The sequence below is a fragment of the Lampetra fluviatilis genome, unplaced genomic scaffold, assembly GCF_964198595.1.
Source record: "Lampetra fluviatilis unplaced genomic scaffold, kcLamFluv1.1 SCAFFOLD_500, whole genome shotgun sequence".
In the NCBI taxonomy this organism is placed as follows: Eukaryota; Metazoa; Chordata; class Hyperoartia; order Petromyzontiformes; family Petromyzontidae; genus Lampetra; species Lampetra fluviatilis.
This window is the reverse complement of record NW_027621394.1, coordinates 35,001-57,966: the sequence shown is the minus strand read 5'-3', so window position 1 is coordinate 57,966 and position 22,966 is coordinate 35,001. Positions and strand designations below refer to the sequence as shown.

Genomic DNA, 22,966 nt, shown 5'->3' with positions numbered 1-22,966 from the left:
AACAACATCAACAACATCATCAACAACATCAACAACATCAACAACATCATCATCAACAACATCTTCAACATCATCATCAACAACATCAACAACATCAACAACAACATCATCAACAACATCAACATCATCAACATCAACAACATCAACATCATCATCAACAACATCATCAACAACATCAACAACAACATCATCAACAACATCAACAACATCATCAACATCAACATCATCAACAACATCAACAACAACATCATCAACAACATCATCAACAACATCAACATCAACAACATCAACAACATCAACAACAACATCATCAACAACATCAACAACATCATCAACATCAACATCATCAACAACATCAACAACAACATCATCAACATCATCAACAACAACATCAACAACATCAACATCAACAACAACATCATCAACATCAACAACATCAACAACATCATCAACAACATCAACAACATCAACAACATCATCATCAACATCATCAACATCAACAACATCATCAACATCATCAACATCAACAACATCAACAAAAACATCAACAACATCAACATCATCAACAACATCAACAACATCAACAACAACATCATCAACAACATCAACATCATCAACATCAACAACATCAACATCATCATCAACAACATCATCAACAACATCAACAACAACATCATCAACAACATCAACAACATCATCAACATCAACATCATCAACAACATCAACAACAACATCATCAACAACATCATCAACAACATCAACATCAACAACATCAACAACATCAACAACAACATCATCAACAACATCAACAACATCATCAACATCAACATCATCAACAACATCAACAACAACATCATCAACATCATCAACAACAACATCAACAACATCAACATCAACAACAACATCATCAACATCAACAACATCAACAACATCATCAACAACATCAACAACATCAACAACATCATCATCAACAACATCTTCAACATCATCATCAACAACATCAACAACATCAACAACAACATCATCAACAACATCAACATCATCAACATCAACAACATCAACATCATCATCAGCAACATCATCAACAACATCAACAACAACATCATCAACAACATCAACAACATCATCAACATCAACATCATCAACAACATCAACAACAACATCATCAACAACATCATCAACAACATCAACATCAACAACATCAACAACATCAACAACAACATCATCAACAACATCAACAACATCATCAACATCAACATCATCAACAACATCAACAACAACATCATCAACATCATCAACAACAACATCAACAACATCAACATCAACAACAACATCATCAACATCAACAACATCAACAACATCATCAACAACATCAACAACATCAACAACATCATCATCAACAACATCTTCAACATCATCATCAACAACATCAACAACATCAACAACAACATCATCAACAACATCAACATCATCAACATCAACAACATCAACATCATCATCAGCAACATCATCAACAACATCAACAACAACATCATCAACAACATCAACAACATCATCAACATCAACATCATCAACAACATCAACAACAACATCATCAACAACATCATCAACAACATCAACATCAACAACATCAACAACATCAACAACAACATCATCAACAACATCAACAACATCATCAACATCAACATCATCAACAACATCAACAACAACATCATCAACATCATCAACAACAACATCAACAACATCAACATCAACAACAACATCATCAACATCAACAACATCAACAACATCATCAACAACATCAACAACATCAACAACATCATCATCAACAACATCTTCAACATCATCATCAACAACATCAACAACATCAACAACATCAACAACAACATCATCAACAACATCTTCAACATCATCATCAACAACATCAACATCATCAACAACAACAACAACATCATCAACAACATCAACAACATCAACAACATCATCATCAACAACATCTTCAACATCATCATCAACAACATCAACATCATCAACAACATCAACAACAACATCATCAACAACATCATCAACATCAACATCATCAACAACATCAACAACAACATCATCAACAACATCATCAACAACATCAACATCAACAACATCAACAACATCAACAACAACATCATCAACAACATCAACAACATCATCAACATCAACATCATCAACAACATCAACAACAACATCATCAACATCATCAACAACAACATCAACAACATCAACATCAACAACAACATCATCAACATCAACAACATCAACAACATCATCAACAACATCAACAACATCAACAACATCATCATCAACAACATCTTCAACATCATCATCAACAACATCAACAACATCAACAACAACATCATCAACAACATCAACATCATCAACATCAACAACATCAACATCATCATCAGCAACATCATCAACAACATCAACAACAACATCATCAACAACATCAACAACATCATCAACATCAACATCATCAACAACATCATCAACAACATCATCAACAACATCATCAACAACATCAACATCAACAACATCAACAACATCAACAACAACATCATCAACAACATCAACAACATCATCAACATCAACATCATCAACAACATCAACAACAACATCATCAACATCATCAACAACAACATCAACAACATCAACATCAACAACAACATCATCAACATCAACAACATCAACAACATCATCAACAACATCAACAACATCAACAACATCATCATCAACAACATCTTCAACATCATCATCAACAACATCAACAACATCAACAACATCAACAACAACATCATCAACAACATCTTCAACATCATCATCAACAACATCAACATCATCAACAACAACAACAACATCATCAACAACATCAACAACATCAACAACATCATCATCAACAACATCTTCAACATCATCATCAACAACATCAACATCATCAACAACATCAACAACAACATCATCAACAACATCATCAACATCAACATCATCAACAACATCAACAACAACATCATCAACAACATCATCAACAACATCAACATCAACAACATCAACAACATCAACAACAACATCATCAACAACATCAACAACATCATCAACATCAACATCATCAACAACATCAACAACAACATCATCAACATCATCAACAACAACATCAACAACATCAACATCAACAACAACATCATCAACATCAACAACATCAACAACATCATCAACAACATCAACAACATCAACAACATCATCATCAACAACATCTTCAACATCATCATCAACAACATCAACAACATCAACAACAACATCATCAACAACATCAACATCATCAACATCAACAACATCAACATCATCATCAGCAACATCATCAACAACATCAACAACAACATCATCAACAACATCAACAACATCATCAACATCAACATCATCAACAACATCATCAACAACATCATCAACAACATCATCAACAACATCAACATCAACAACATCAACAACATCAACAACAACATCATCAACAACATCAACAACATCATCAACATCAACATCATCAACAACATCAACAACAACATCATCAACATCATCAACAACAACATCAACAACATCAACATCAACAACAACATCATCAACATCAACAACATCAACAACATCATCAACAACATCAACAACATCAACAACATCATCATCAACAACATCTTCAACATCATCATCAACAACATCAACAACATCACCACCATCATCATCATCAACAACATGATCCCCAGTGCAGTATAACCAAAACAACGGGTGCTGTGTAACCACGACAACCGGTGCGGTGTAACCATGACAACGGGTGTAGTGTAACCACGACAACCGGTGCGGTGTAACCATGACAACGGGTGCGGTGTAACCACGACAACGGGTGCGGTGTAACCATGACAACGGGTGTGGTGTAACCACGGCAACCGCACCTTCCCGTAGGCCATCTGGTAGGCGATGGCCACCTGACGCCGCTGCGCGTTGTCACGCCTCGTGATGACGTCGATGATCTTGGCCTCGTCCACTCCTGTAGGCAGTACACACACACAGTACACTTAGTGTACACACACACAGTATACACACAGTACACTTAGTGTACACACACACAGTACACACACAGTACACTTAGTGTACACACACACAGTACACACACAGTACACTTAGTGTACACACACACACAGTACACACACAGTACACTTAGTGTACACACACACAGTACACACACAGTACACTTAGTGTACACACACACACAGTACACACACAGTACACTTAGTGTACACACACACAGTACACACACAGTACACACACAGTACACACACACAGTACACACACACAGTACACACACAGTACACTTAGTGTACACACACACACAGTACACACACAGTACACTTAGTGTACACACACACAGTACACACACAGTACACACACAGTACACACACACAGTACACACACACAGTACACACACACAGTACACACACACAGTACACACACAGCACACTTAGTGTACACACACACAGTACACACACAGTACACACACAGTACACACACACAGTACATACACACAGTACACACAGTACACACACACACAGTACACACACACACTACACACACACAGTACACACAGTACACACACACACACTACACACACACAGTACACACAGTACACACACACACACACACTACACACACACAGTACACACAGTACACACACACACACTACACACACACAGTACACACAGTACACACACACACAGTACACACACACAGTACACACACACACACACAGTACACACACAGTACACTTAGTGTACACACACAGTACACACACAGTACACACACACACAGTACACACACACAGTACACACACAGTACACACACAGTACACTTAGTGTACACACACAGTACACACACAGTACACACACACACAGTACACACACACAGTACACACACAGTACACACACAGTACACTTAGTGCACACACACACACAGTACACACACACAGTACACACACAGTACACACACACAGTACACACACAGTACACACACACACAGTACACACACAGTACACACACACACAGTACACACACAGTACACACACAGTACACACACACAGTACACACACAGTACACACACACACAGTACACACACAGTACACACACAGTACACACACACAGTACACACACACAGTGCACACAGTACACACACACACACACAGTACACACACACACACAGTACACACACACAGTACACACAGTACACACACACACACACAGTACACACAGTACACACACACAGTACACACACACACAGTACACACACACACACAGTACACACACACACAGTACACACACACAGTACACACACACACACAGTACACACACACACACAGTACACACACACAGTACACACACACACAGTACACACACAGTACACACACACAGTACACACACACACAGTACACTTAGTGTACACAGTACACACACAGTACACTTAGTGTACACACACACAGTACACACACAGTACACTTAGTGTACACACACACAGTACACACACAGTACACTTAGTGTACACAGTACACACACACAGTACACTTAGTGTACACACACACAGTACACACACAGTACACTTAGTGTACACAGTACACACACACAGTACACTTAGTGTACACACACACAGTACACACACAGTACACTTAGTGTACACACACACACAGTACACACACAGTACACACACAGTACACACACAGTACACACACAGTACACTTAGTGTACACACACACACAGTACACACACAGTACACACACAGTACACACAAACAGTACACTTAGTGTACACACACACAGTACACACACAGTACACACACAGTACACTTAGTGTACACACACACACAGTACACACACACAGTACACACAGTACACACAGTACACACACAGTACACACACACAGTACACACACACAGTACACACAGTGTACACACACACACAGTACACACACACAGTACACACACAGTACACACACACAGTACACACACAGTACACTTAGTGTACACACACACACAGTACACACACAGTACACTTAGTGTACACACACACACAGTACACACACAGTACACACACAGTACACTTAGTGTACACACACACACAGTACACACACACACAGTACACACACACACACAGTACACACACACACAGTACACACACACAGTACACACACACACACAGTACACACACACAGTACACACACACACAGTACACACACAGTACACACACACAGTACACACACACACAGTACACTTAGTGTACACAGTACACACACAGTACACTTAGTGTACACACACACAGTACACACACAGTACACTTAGTGTACACACACACAGTACACACACAGTACACTTAGTGTACACAGTACACACACACAGTACACACACAGTACACTTAGTGTACACAGTACACACACACAGTACACACACAGTACACTTAGTGTACACAGTACACACACACAGTACACTTAGTGTACACACACACAGTACACACACAGTACACTTAGTGTACACAGTACACACACACAGTACACTTAGTGTACACACACACAGTACACACACAGTACACTTAGTGTACACACACACACAGTACACACACAGTACACACACAGTACACACACAGTACACACACAGTACACACACAGTACACACACAGTACACTTAGTGTACACACACACACAGTACACACACAGTACACACACAGTACACACACACAGTACACTTAGTGTACACACACACAGTACACACACAGTACACACACAGTACACTTAGTGTACACACACACACAGTACACACACACAGTACACACAGTACACACAGTACACACACAGTACACACACAGTACACACACACAGTACACACACACAGTACACACAGTGTACACACACACACAGTACACACACACAGTACACACACACAGTACACACACAGTACACTTAGTGTACACACACACACAGTACACACACAGTACACTTAGTGTACACACACACACAGTACACACACAGTACACTTAGTGTACACACACACACAGTACACACACAGTACACTTAGTGTACACACACACACAGTACACACACACAGTACACACACAGTACACACACAGTACACACACAGTACACACACACACAGTACACACACACAGTACACACACACACACAGTATACACACACACAGTATACACACACACAGTACACACACAGTACACACACACACACAGTACACACACAGTACACACACACACAGTACACACACACAGTACACACACACACACAGTACACACACAGTACACACACAGTACACACACACACAGTACACACACACAGTACACACACACACACAGTACACACACAGTACACACACAGTACACACACACACAGTACACTTAGTGTACACACACACAGTACACACACAGTACACACACAGTACACACACACAGTACACTTAGTGTACACACACACACAGTACACACACAGTACATACACAGTACACACACACAGTACACACACACACACAGTACACTTAGTGTACACAGTACACACACACAGTACACTTAGTGTACACACACACAGTACACACACAGTACACTTAGTGTACACACACACAGTACACACACAGTACACTTAGTGTACACAGTACACACACAGTACACTTAGTGTACACACACACAGTACACACACAGTACACTTAGTGTACACACACACACAGTACACACACAGTACACTTAGTGTACACACACACAGTACACTTAGTGTACACACACACACAGTACACACACAGTACACACACAGTACACTTAGTGCACACAGTACACACAGTACACACACACCACACACAGTACACACAGTACACACACACCACACACAGTACACACACACACACACCACACACAGTACACACACACACACAGTACACACACACACAGTACACACACACACACACACACCACACACAGTACACACACACACACAGTACACACACACACAGTACACACACACACACACCACACACAGTACACACAGTACACACACCACACACAGTACACACACACACACAGTACACACACACAGTACACACACACAGTACACACAGTACACACACCACACACAGTACACACACACACACCACACACAGTACACACACACACACAGTACACACACACAGTACACACACACACACAGTACACACACACAGTACACACAGTACACACACTACACTTAGTGCACACAGTACACACAGTACACACACACCACACCACACACAGTACACACACACCACACACAGTACACACACACACACAGTACACACACACACACCACACACAGTACACACAGTACACACACACCACACACAGTACACACACACACACAGTACACACACACACACCACACACAGTACACACACACACACACACCACACACAGTACACACACACACACAGTACACACACACACACCACACACAGTACACACAGTACACACACACCACACACAGTACACACACACACACCACACACAGTACACACACACACACAGTACACACACACAGTACACACACACACAGTACACACAGTACACACACACCACACACAGTACACACACACACACCACACACAGTACACACACACACACAGTACACACACACAGTACACACACACAGTACACACAGTACACACACTACACTTAGTGCACACAGTACACACAGTACACACACACCACACCACACACAGTACACACACACACACCACACACACACCACACACACACACACACACCACACACAGTACACACACACACACACACCACACACACACACACACACACAGTACACACACACACACACAGTACACACACACACACAGTACACACAGTACACACAGTACACACACAGTACACACAGTACACACACAGTACACTTAGTGCACACAGTACACACAGTACACACACACCACACCACACACAGTACACACACACACACCACACACCACACACAGTACACACACACACACAAACAGTACACACACAGTACACTTAGTGTACACACACACACACAGTACACACACAGTACACACACACAGTACACACACAGTACACTTAGTGTACACACACACAGTACACACACAGTACACTTAGTGTACACACACACACAGTACACACACAGTACACTTAGTGTACACACACACACAGTACACACACAGTACACTTAGTGTACACACAGTACACTTAGTGTACACACACACAGTACACACACAGTACACACACACAGTACACACACAGTACACACACACACACAGTACACACACACAGTACACTTAGTGTACACACACACACAGTACACACACAGTACATACACAGTACACACACACAGTACACTTAGTGTACACAGTACACACACAGTACACTTAGTGTACACACACACAGTACACACACACACAGTACACTTAGTGTACACAGTACACACACACAGTACACACACAGTACACTTAGTGTACACAGTACACACACAGTACACTTAGTGTACACACACACAGTACACACACACACAGTACCCTTAGTGTACACAGTACACACACACAGTACACTTAGTGTACACACACACAGTACACACACAGTACACTTAGTGTACACAGTACACACACACAGTACACACACAGTACACTTAGTGTACACAGTACACACACAGTACACTTAGTGTACACACACACAGTACACACACAGTACACTTAGTGTACACAGTACACACACAGTACACTTAGTGTACACACACACAGTACACACAGTACACTTAGTGTACACACACACAGTACACTTAGTGTACACACACACACAGTACACACACAGTACACACACACACAGTACACACACAGTACACTTAGTGTACACACACACACAGTACACACACAGTACACACACAGTACACTTAGTGCACACACACACACACACACACCACACACAGTACACATACACACACACACCACACACAGTACACACACACACACCACACACAGTACACACACACACACAGTACACACACACAGTACACACACACACAGTACACACAGTACACACACAGTACACTTAGTGCACACAGTACACACAGTACACACACACCACACCACACACAGCACACACACACACACCACACACAGCACACACACACACACACACAGTACACACACACACACAGTACACACACACAGTACACACAGAGTACACTTAGTGTACACACAGTACACACACACAGTACACACAGTACACACACAGTACACTTAGTGTACACACAGTACACACACACAGTACACACAGTACACACACAGTACACTTAGTGTACACACAGTACACTTAGTGCACACAGTACACATACACAGTACACACACAGTACACACAGTACACACACACAGTACACACACAGTACACACACACAGTACACACACAGTACACACACAGTACACACACACAGTGCACACACACAGTACACACACAGTACACACATAGTACACACAGTACACACACACAGTACACACACACAGTGCACACACACAGTACACACACAGTACACACACAGTACACACAGTACACACAGTACACACACACAGTGCACACACACAGTGCACACACACAGTACACACACAGTACACACAGTACACACACACAGTACACACACACACAGTACACACACACACACACAGTACACACACACACACACAGTACACACACACACACACAGTACACACACACACAGTACACACACCACACACACACACAGTACACTTACTACACACACACAGTACACACACACACAGTACACTTACCACACACACACAGTACACACACACACAGTACACTTACCACACACACACAGTACACTTACTACACACACAGTACACACACACACAGTACACACACACACAGTACACACACAGTACACTTAGTGTACACACACACAGTACACACACAGTACACTTAGTGTACACAGTACACACACACAGTACACTTAGTGTACACACACACAGTACACACACAGTACACTTAGTGTACACAGTACACACACACAGTACACTTAGTGTACACACACACAGTACACACACAGTACACTTAGTGTACACACACACACAGTACACACACAGTACACACACAGTACACACACAGTACACACACAGTACACTTAGTGTACACACACACACAGTACACACACAGTACACACACAGTACACACACACAGTACACTTAGTGTACACACACACAGTACACACACAGTACACACACAGTACACTTAGTGTACACACACACACAGTACACACACACAGTACACACAGTACACACAGTACACACACAGTACACACACACAGTACACACAGTGTACACACACACACAGTACACACACACAGTACACACACAGTACACACACACAGTACACACACAGTACACTTAGTGTACACACACACACAGTACACACACAGTACACTTAGTGTACACACACACACAGTACACACACAGTACACTTAGTGTACACACACACACAGTACACACACAGTACACTTAGTGTACACACACACACAGTACACACACACAGTACACACACAGTACACACACACACAGTACACACACACAGTACACACACACACACAGTATACACACACACAGTATACACACACACAGTACACACACAGTACACACACACACACAGTACACACACAGTACACACACACACAGTACACACACACAGTACACACACACACACAGTACACACACAGTACACACACAGTACACACACACACAGTACACACACACAGTACACACACACACACAGTACACACACAGTACACACACAGTACACACACACACAGTACACTTAGTGTACACACACACAGTACACACACAGTACACACACAGTACACACACACAGTACACTTAGTGTACACACACACACAGTACACACACAGTACATACACAGTACACACACACAGTACACACACACACACAGTACACTTAGTGTACACAGTACACACACACAGTACACTTAGTGTACACACACACAGTACACACACAGTACACTTAGTGTACACACACACAGTACACACACAGTACACTTAGTGTACACAGTACACACACAGTACACTTAGTGTACACACACACAGTACACACACAGTACACTTAGTGTACACACACACACAGTACACACACAGTACACTTAGTGTACACACACACAGTACACTTAGTGTACACACACACACAGTACACACACAGTACACACACAGTACACACACAGTACACACACACAGTACACTTAGTGTACACACACACAGTACACACACAGTACACACACACACAGTACACATACAGTACACTTAGTGTACACACACACACAGTACACACACAGTACACACACAGTACACTTAGTGCACACAGTACACACAGTACACACACACCACACACAGTACACACAGTACACACACACCACACACAGTACACACACACACACACCACACACAGTACACACACACACACACCACACACAGTACACACACACACACAGTACACACACACACACCACACACAGTACACACAGTACACACACCACACACAGTACACACACACACACAGTACACACACACAGTACACACACACAGTACACACAGTACACACACCACACACAGTACACACACACACACCACACACAGTACACACACACACACAGTACACACACACAGTACACACACACAGTACACACAGTACACACACTACACTTAGTGCACACAGTACACACAGTACACACACACCACACCACACACAGTACACACACACCACACACAGTACACACACACACACCACACACACACCACACACCACACACACACACCACACACAGTACACACACACACACACACCACACACACACACACAGTACACACACACACACACACACAGTACACACACACACACAGTACACACAGTACACACACACACACAGTACACACAGTACACACACAGTACACTTAGTGCACACAGTACACACAGTACACACACACCACACCACACACAGTACACACACACACACCACACACCACACACAGTACACACACACACACACAAACAGTACACACACAGTACACTTAGTGTGCACACACACACACAGTACACACACAGTACACACACACAGTACACACACAGTACACTTAGTGTACACACACACAGTACACACACAGTACACTTAGTGTACACACACACACAGTACACACACAGTACACTTAGTGTACACACACACACAGTACACACACAGTACACTTAGTGTACACACAGTACACTTAGTGTACACACACACAGTACACACACAGTACACACACACAGTACACACACAGTACACACACACACACAGTACACACACACAGTACACTTAGTGTACACACACACACAGTACACACACAGTACATACACAGTACACACACACAGTACACTTAGTGTACACAGTACACACACAGTACACTTAGTGTACACACACACAGTACACACACACACAGTACACTTAGTGTACACAGTACACACACACAGTACACACACAGTACACTTAGTGTACACAGTACACACACAGTACACTTAGTGTACACACACACAGTACACACACACACAGTACACTTAGTGTACACAGTACACACACACAGTACACTTAGTGTACACACACACAGTACACACACAGTACACTTAGTGTACACAGTACACACACACAGTACACACACAGTACACTTAGTGTACACAGTACACACACAGTACACTTAGTGTACACACACACAGTACACACACAGTACACTTAGTGTACACAGTACACACACAGTACACTTAGTGTACACACACACAGTACACACAGTACACTTAGTGTACACACACACAGTACACTTAGTGTACACACACACACAGTACACACACAGTACACACACACACAGTACACACACAGTACACTTAGTGTACACACACACACAGTACACACACAGTACACACACAGTACACTTAGTGCACACACACACACACACACACCACACACAGTACACATACACACACACACCACACACAGTACACACACACACACCACACACAGTACACACACACACACAGTACACACACACAGTACACACACACACAGTACACACAGTACACACACAGTACACTTAGTGCACACAGTACACACAGTACACACACACCACACCACACACAGCACACACACACACACCACACACAGCACACACACACACACACACAGTACACACACACACACAGTACACACACACAGTACACACAGAGTACACTTAGTGTACACACAGTACACACACACAGTACACACAGTACACACACAGTACACTTAGTGTACACACAGTACACACACACAGTACACACAGTACACACACAGTACACTTAGTGTACACACAGTACACTTAGTGCACACAGTACACATACACAGTACACACACAGTACACACAGTACACACACACAGTACACACACAGTACACACACACAGTACACACACAGTACACACACAGTACACACACACAGTGCACACACACAGTACACACACAGTACACACAGTACACACACACAGTACACACACACAGTGCACACACACAGTACACACACAGTACACACACAGTACACACAGTACACACAGTACACACACACAGTGCACACACACAGTGCACACACACAGTACACACACAGTACACACAGTACACACACACAGTACACACACACACACAGTACACACACACACACACAGTACACACACACACACACAGTACACACACACACACACAGTACACACACACACAGTACACACACCACACACACACACAGTACACTTACTACACACACACAGTACACACACACACAGTACACTTACCACACACACACAGTACACACACACACAGTACACTTACCACACACACACAGTACACTTACTACACACACAGTACACACACACACAGTACACACACACACAGTACACACACACACAGTACACACACACACAGTACACTTACCACACACACACAGTACACACACACACAGTACACTTACCACACACACACAGTACACTTACTACACACACAGTACACACACACACAGTACACACACACACAGTACACACACACAGTACACTTACCACACACACACACAGTACACTTACTACACACACACAGTACACACACACAGTACACTTACCACACACACACAGTACACACACACACAGTACACTTACCACACACACACAGTACACTTACTACACACACAGTACACACACACACAGTACACACACACACAGTACACACACACAGTACACACACACAGTACACACACACACACACACAGTATACACACACACAGTATACACACACAGTACACACAGTACACACACACAGTACACACACACACAGTACACACACACAGTACACACACACACACAGTACACACACACAGTACACACACAGTACACACACACACAGTATACACACAGTACACACACACACACACAGTACACACACAGTACACACACACACACACAGTACACACACAGTACACACACACACACACAGTACACACACAGTACACACACACACACACAGTACACACACACACAGTACACACACACAGTACACACACACAGTACACACACACACAGTACACACACACACACAGTACACACACACACACAGTACACACAGTACACACACACAGTACACACACACAGTACACACACACACAGTACACACACACAGTACACACACACACAGTACACACAGTATACACAGTACACACACACATAGTACACACACAGTACACACACACAGTACACACACACAGTACACACACACAGTACACACACAGTACACACACACAGTACACACACACAGTACACACACAGACAATACACACACACACAATACACACACACAGTACACACACACACAATACACACACACACAGTACACACACCACACACAGTACACACACACAGTACACACACACAGTACACACACACAGTACACACACACAGTACACACACACACAGTACACACACACACAGTACACACACACACAGTACACACACACACAGTACACACACACACAGTACACACACACAGCATGTCTCCCCTCCCCCCTCTCTCCCCTCCCCCCATCCCCCCCACCCCCTCACCGCCCCCCCCTCACCCCCCCCCCCTCACCCACCACCTCCCTCTCACCCCCCCCACACCCCCCCTACCCCCCCCTCCCCCCCCACCCCCCTCCCCTCACCCCCCCCACCCCCCCTCACACCCCCTCCCCCCTGACCCCTAACCCCTCCCCCCCTCACCCCCCCCTCCCCCCTGACCCCTCCCCCTCACCCCCACCCCCCCGCCCCCCCCCACCCCCCCCACCCCCCCCACCCCCCCCCCCACCCTTGGTCTTGATGGCCGCCTGGATGGCCTCAGCGTCTTTGTCCCTCCCCCCTCACCCCCCTCCCCCCTCACCCCTCCCCCCTCACCCCCCCTCCCCCCTGATCCCTCCCCCCACCCCCCCCCACCCCCCCCACCCCCCCCCCACCCTTGGTCTTGATGGCCGCCTGGATGGCCTCAGCGTCTTTGTCGGCCTGGAAGCCGTCGTCACGGAACAGGATCCCTCTGAAGCCCACGGGGAGCTGTGGGGGGGGGGGGGGGTCAGGGGTCAAGTGGGGGTCAGGGGGGGTCAAGTGGGGGTCAGGGGGGGTCAAGGGGGAGGGGTCAAGTGGGGGGGGGGGGGAGACGTGGATCTATCAAGCACAGCAGGTACAAGTCCACCTCCTACGCATTCCACAAGTGTTGACTAATCCCATATCTGCATTTCCCATGAATATGCTAAACTCCCTCTGTTGATATGCGAAATCCTTTGTCAAGGCGCTCTTCCCCCTCCAACCCAGCAGCTGAAATATACGCTGCCAAGCTTGGTGGTGTTTCATTCAGACGCTGTCTTTCCGACAGACCTGTTCTTCTGAACACAACCAAGCTTGGCAGCGTATATACTTAAATATATACTTAAATATACGCTGCCAAGCTTGGTGGTGTTCAGAAGAACAGGTCTGTCGGAAAGACAGCGTCTGAATGAGCACCACTAAGCTTGGCAGCGTATATACTTAAATATATACTTAAGTATACGCTGCCAAGCTTGGTGGTGTTCAGAAGAACAGGTCTGTCGGAAAGACAGCGTCTGAATGAGCACCACCAAGCTTGGCAGCGTATATACTTAATTAAATACTTAAATATACGCTGCCAAGCTTGGTGGTGTCCAGAAGAACAGGTCTGTCGGAAAGACAGCGTCTGAATGAGCACCACCAAGCTTGGCAGCGTATATACTTAAATATATACTTAAATACACGCTGCCAAGCTTGGTGGTGTTCAGAAGAACAGGTCTGTCGGAAAGACAGCGTCTGAATGAGCACCACCAAGCTTGGCAGCGTATATACTTAATTAAATACTTAAATATACGCTGCCAAGCTTGGTGGTGTCCAGAAGAACAGGTCTGTCGGAAAGACAGCGTCTGAATGAGCACCACCAAGCTTGGCAGCGTATATACTTAAATATATACTTAAATACACGCTGCCAAGCTTGGTGGTGTTCAGAAGAACAGGTCTGTCGGAAAGACAGCGTCTGAATGAGCACCACCAAGCTTGGCAGCGTATATACTTAAATATATACTTAAATATACGCTGCCAAGCTTGGTGGTGTCCAGAAGAATAGGTCTGTCGGAAAGAAAGCGTCTGAATGAGCACCACTATGCTTGGCAGCGTATATACTTAAATATATACTTAAATACACGCTGCCAAGCTTGGTGGTGTTCAGAAGAACAGGTCTGTCGGAAAGACAGCGTCTGAATGAGCACCACCAAGCTTGGCAGCGTATATACTTAAATGTATACTTAAATATACGCTGCCAAGCTTGGTGGTGTTCAGAAGAACAGGGCTGTCGGAAAGACAGCGTCTGAATGAGCACCACCAACCTTGGCAGCGTATATACTTAAATATATACTTAAATACACGCTGCCAAGCTTGGTGGTGTTCAGAAGAACAGGTCTGTCGGAAAGACAGCGTCTGAATGAGCACCACCAAGCTTGGCAGCGTATATACTTAAATGTATACTTAAATATACGCTGCCAAGCTTGGTGGTGTCCAGAAGAACAGGTCTGTCGGAAAGACAGCGTCTGAATGAGCACCACCAAGCTTGGCAGCGTATATACTTAAATATATACTTACATATACGCTGCCAAGCTTGGTGGTGTTCAGAAGAACAGGTCTGTCGCAAAGACAGCGTCTGAATGAGCACCACCAAGCTTGGCAGCGTATATACTTAAATATATACTTAAATATACGCTGCCAAGCTTGGTGGTGTTCAGAAGAACAGGTCTGTCGGAAAGACAGCGTCTGAATGAGCACCACCAAGCTTGGCAGCGTATATACTTAAATGTATACTTAAATATACGCTGCCAAGCTTGGTGGTGTTCAGAAGAACAGGGCTGTCGCAAAGACAGCGTCTGAATGAGCACCACCAAGCTTGGCAGCGTATATACTTAAATATATACTTAAATACACGCTGCCAAGCTTGGTGGTGTTCAGAAGAACAGGTCTGTCGGAAAGACAGCGTCTGAATGAGCACCACCAAGCTTGGCAGCGTATATACTTAAATATATACTTAAATACACGCTGCCAAGCTTGGTGGTGTTCAGAAGAACAGGGCTGTCGCAAAGACAGCGTCTGAATGAGCACCACCAAGCTTGGCAGCGTATATACTTAAATATATACTTAAATATACGCTGCCAAGCTTGGTGGTGCTCATTCAGACGCTGTCTTTCCGACAGACCTGTTCTTCACCTGAGGACGGCTGCTTGCGTTGTGGCCGAAACGTCGTGAGAATTGTAATATGTTATTATGTTTTATTTTTATTATTTTATTATTTCCCTTCTACGTGACGACTTTACCGAAAGAACCAAGAAGATGAATCCCTGCAGTCACGAAAGCTTTAAATCGATAGTTAGTTACTAGTTAGTTAAGCTAGTTAGTTAAACTAGTTATACTAGTTAGTTAAACTAGTTATACTAGTTAGTTAAACTAGTTAGTTAAACTAGTTATACTAGTTAGTTAAACTAGTTATACTAGATAGTTAAATTAGTTATACTAGTTAGTTAAATTAGTTATACTAGTTAGTTAAATTAGTTATACTAGTTAGTTACATTAGTTATACTAGTTAGTTAAATTAGTTATACTAGTTAGTTAAATTAGTTATACTAGTTAGTTAAATTAGTTATACTAGTTAGTTAAACTAGTTATACTAGATAGTTAAATTAGTTATACTAGTTAGTTAAACTAGTTATACTAGATAGTTAAACTAGTTATACTAGTTAGTTACATTAGTTATACTAGTTAGTTACATTAGTTATACTAGTTAGTTAAATTAGTTATACTAGTTAGTTAAATTAGTTATACTAGTTAGTTAAACTAGTTATACTAGTTAGTTACATTAGTTATACTAGTTAGTTAAATTAGTTATACTAGTTAGTTACATTAGTTATACTAGTTAGTTAAACTAGTTATACTAGTTAGTTAAACTAGTTATACTAGTTAGTTAAACTAGTTATACTAGTTAGTTAAATTAGTTATACTAGTTAGTTAAATTAGTTATACTAGTTAGTTACATTAGTTATACTAGTTAGTTAAATTAGTTATACTAGTTAGTTACATTAGTTATACTAGTTAGTTACATTAGTTATTCTAGTTAGTTAAATTAGTTATACTAGTTAGTTACATTAGTTATACTAGTTAGTTACATTAGTTATACTAGTTAGTTACATTAGTTATACTAGTTAGTTACATTAGTTATACTAGTTAGTTAAACTAGTTATACTAGTTAGTTACATTAGTTATACTAGTTAGTTAAACTAGTTATACTAGTTAGTTAAACTAGTTATACTAGTTAGTTACATTAGTTATACTAGTTAGTTAAACTAGTTATACTAGTTAGTTACATTAGTTATACTAGTTAGTTAAACTAGTTATACTAGTTAGTTAAACTAGTTATACTAGTTAGTTACATTAGTTATACTAGTTAGTTACATTAGTTATACTAGTTAGTTAAACTAGTTATACTAGTTAGTTAAATTAGTTATACTAGTTAGTTAAATTAGTTATACTAGTTAGTTACATTAGTTATACTAGTTAGTTAAATTAGTTATACTAGTTAGTTAAACTAGTTATACTAGTTAGTTAAATTAGTTATACTAGTTAGTTACATTAGTTATACTAGTTAGTTAAACTAGTTATACTAGTTAGTTACATTAGTTATACTAGTTAGTTAAACTAGTTATACTAGTTAGTTAAACTAGTTATACTAGTTAGTTACATTAGTTATACTAGTTAGTTAAACTAGTTATACTAGTTAGTTACATTAGTTATACTAGTTAGTTAAACTAGTTATACTAGTTAGTTAAACTAGTTATACTAGTTAGTTACATTAGTTATACTAGTTAGTTACATTAGTTATACTAGTTAGTTAAACTAGTTATACTAGTTAGTTAAATTAGTTATACTAGTTAGTTAAATTAGTTATACTAGTTAGTTACATTAGTTATACTAGTTAGTTAAATTAGTTATACTAGTTAGTTAAATTAGTTATACTAGTTAGTTACATTAGTTATACTAGTTAGTTACATTAGTTATACTAGTTAGTTAAATTAGTTATACTAGTTAGTTAAACTAGTTATACTAGTTAGTTACATTAGTTATACTAGTTAGTTACATTAGTTATACTAGTTAGTTAAATTAGTTATACTAGTTAGTTAAACTAGTTATACTAGTTAGTTAAATTAGTTATACTAGTTAGTTAAATTAGTTATACTAGTTAGTTAAATTAGTTAAACTAGTTAGTTACATTAGTTATACTAGTTAGTTAAATTAGTTATACTAGTTAGTTAAACTAGTTATACTAGTTAGTTAAACTAGTTATACTAGTTAGTTAAATTAGTTATACTAGTTAGTTACATTAGTTATACTAGTTAGTTAAACTAGTTATACTAGTTAGTTATACTAGTTATACTAGTTAGTTAAATTAGTTATACTAGTTAGTTACATTAGTTATACTAGTTATACTAGTTAAACTAGTTAGTCTAGAGATGGTGTTGTGTGTGTGAGGGAGTTGGTGTACCTCCATCTCCAGGTCCCCTTCATCGCGGCACATGTAGCTCATGAGGTTAGAGACCATCATCTTGGCGGCTGTGGTGGTGAGCGGGGGGTGAGCGGGTGGTGAGCGGGTGGTGAGCGGGTGAGGGACCTGTTGGGGAGAGAGTAGCGGTTACACCACTGAGTGAGTGGGTGTATAAACGTACACACACACAGACACACACAACAACAACAACAACAACCGCCATTCGCCACTAAGTGGCGGTGACGTCACCACGACGCTTGTGCCAGGCCATGTGCACCCTGAGGCCACGTGAAGTGTCGAACGCCCGCTGGCAGGTCACGGGGCAGACCCAGGTGCCACCGGTCGACTGACCGAGATGACCGAGATGACTGGCTGATGCACCACCTGTGCCCCCTACTGTGCCAACTTGCTGTGCTTTAGCCACCCGGCGCTCCGCTCGTTGTTGTGAGCGTCGCTCCTCCGCCCTCCGTTGTTGTTGGAGGGCGACTGCCTCCAACTGCCCAGTAGCGTCCTTCACGAGCCTCCTCCACTGAGGCCGATCTTGACACCGCTGGTACCAGTCATCGGCAAGTCCACTCAGCTCCACGTCCTCCTGTACCACATCACTCCATCTCTTCTCTAGCCCGTGCCGCGCCCGTTTAGCCCCCTCGATCCGGCCGAACAAAAGCTGTTTAGGCATGCGGTGGCTGGGCATGCGGGCTACATGACCCAGCCAACGCAGCCTTGCCTGCCGGAGGAGCTCACCGATGGGACTTTGCCCAGATCTTTCAAGGACTTGTGAGCTCCTCACACAATCCAGCCTGGTTAAACCCAGGATGGATCGTAGGCAGGCCAGCCTAAATGTTTCCAACCGGCGAAGATGCTCCACTAGGGGGGTCCATGTTTCGCAAGCGTAGAGAAGGGAGGGAATGACCGTGGCCGAGAAGACCTGAAGCTTCGTGCGGAGCGACAGACCAGGTAACTTCCACACAGCGTTACGCAACCGATGAAAAGATATTGCCGCTCGACTGATTCGGAGTGAGACCTCTGCTGATAAACTGGAGCCGGTCATAAGCACACTGCCCAGGTATGGGAAACTCTCCACTCTCTCCACTACTGCCCCATCACCGATTGGGAGTTGTGGGGGTGGAGTGCCCGATGGTACAAAATACCCAGGCAGGTGCTTAGTTTTGGTGGGGCTGATGGTAAGGCCCCACCTCTTAGTGGCACGCTCCAGTCTCAGCAGCAGCATCTCCAACTCCTCTTCTGAATGAGCAGCTATTACCAAATCATCGGCATACATAACGTGGTTGACCAATAGGGAGCCATCCCTTGATCGCACCCGGGCGTCGATCAGCCTCCCATTATATCTGTACCAAATGGTAATTCCCCCGGTACAGCTATTGAAGGCTTCACGAACTACGCAGTCGAAATAGATGTTAAATAATGTGGGAGCCAGAAGACATCCCTGTCGCACCCCAAGGTGTACAGGGAAAGGCTCCGACTCCTGGCCACGTAGTTTTACCCGGGCCCGCTCACCATCATGAAGGTCCTTAATGATCGTGAGCAGAGGGTCAGGGACTCCGAAAGCACGAAGAACAACCCAGAGCCCAGTCCTACTGATGGTATCATAGGCCTTGACCAGGTCAATAAAGCAGAGATGTAGGTCTTTTTGGAATTCCCTACACCTCTGCTGGAGCAGACGGACAGAAAATATGGCATCTGTGCAGGAC

The 22,966-nt window shown here is 42.8% G+C and overlaps 1 protein-coding gene across 1 annotated transcript in view; it reads right to left on the bottom strand.

The window, feature by feature from the left end:
- The window catches only part of LOC144955194 (annexin A2-like), a gene marked incomplete at its 3' end in the record, with an annotated part of 49,741 nt that overhangs the window by 8,520 nt on the left and 18,255 nt on the right, over nucleotides 1–22,966 (bottom strand). The window contains exons 2-4 of the mRNA XM_078885502.1: nucleotides 21,255–21,380; nucleotides 16,633–16,726; nucleotides 3,969–4,063 (exon numbers count right to left, since the gene is read on the bottom strand). Of these exons, the coding sequence (XP_078741628.1) occupies nucleotides 3,969–4,063; nucleotides 16,633–16,726; nucleotides 21,255–21,314 (249 nt within the window). The remainder of the gene's footprint in view (nucleotides 1–3,968; nucleotides 4,064–16,632; nucleotides 16,727–21,254; nucleotides 21,381–22,966) is intronic.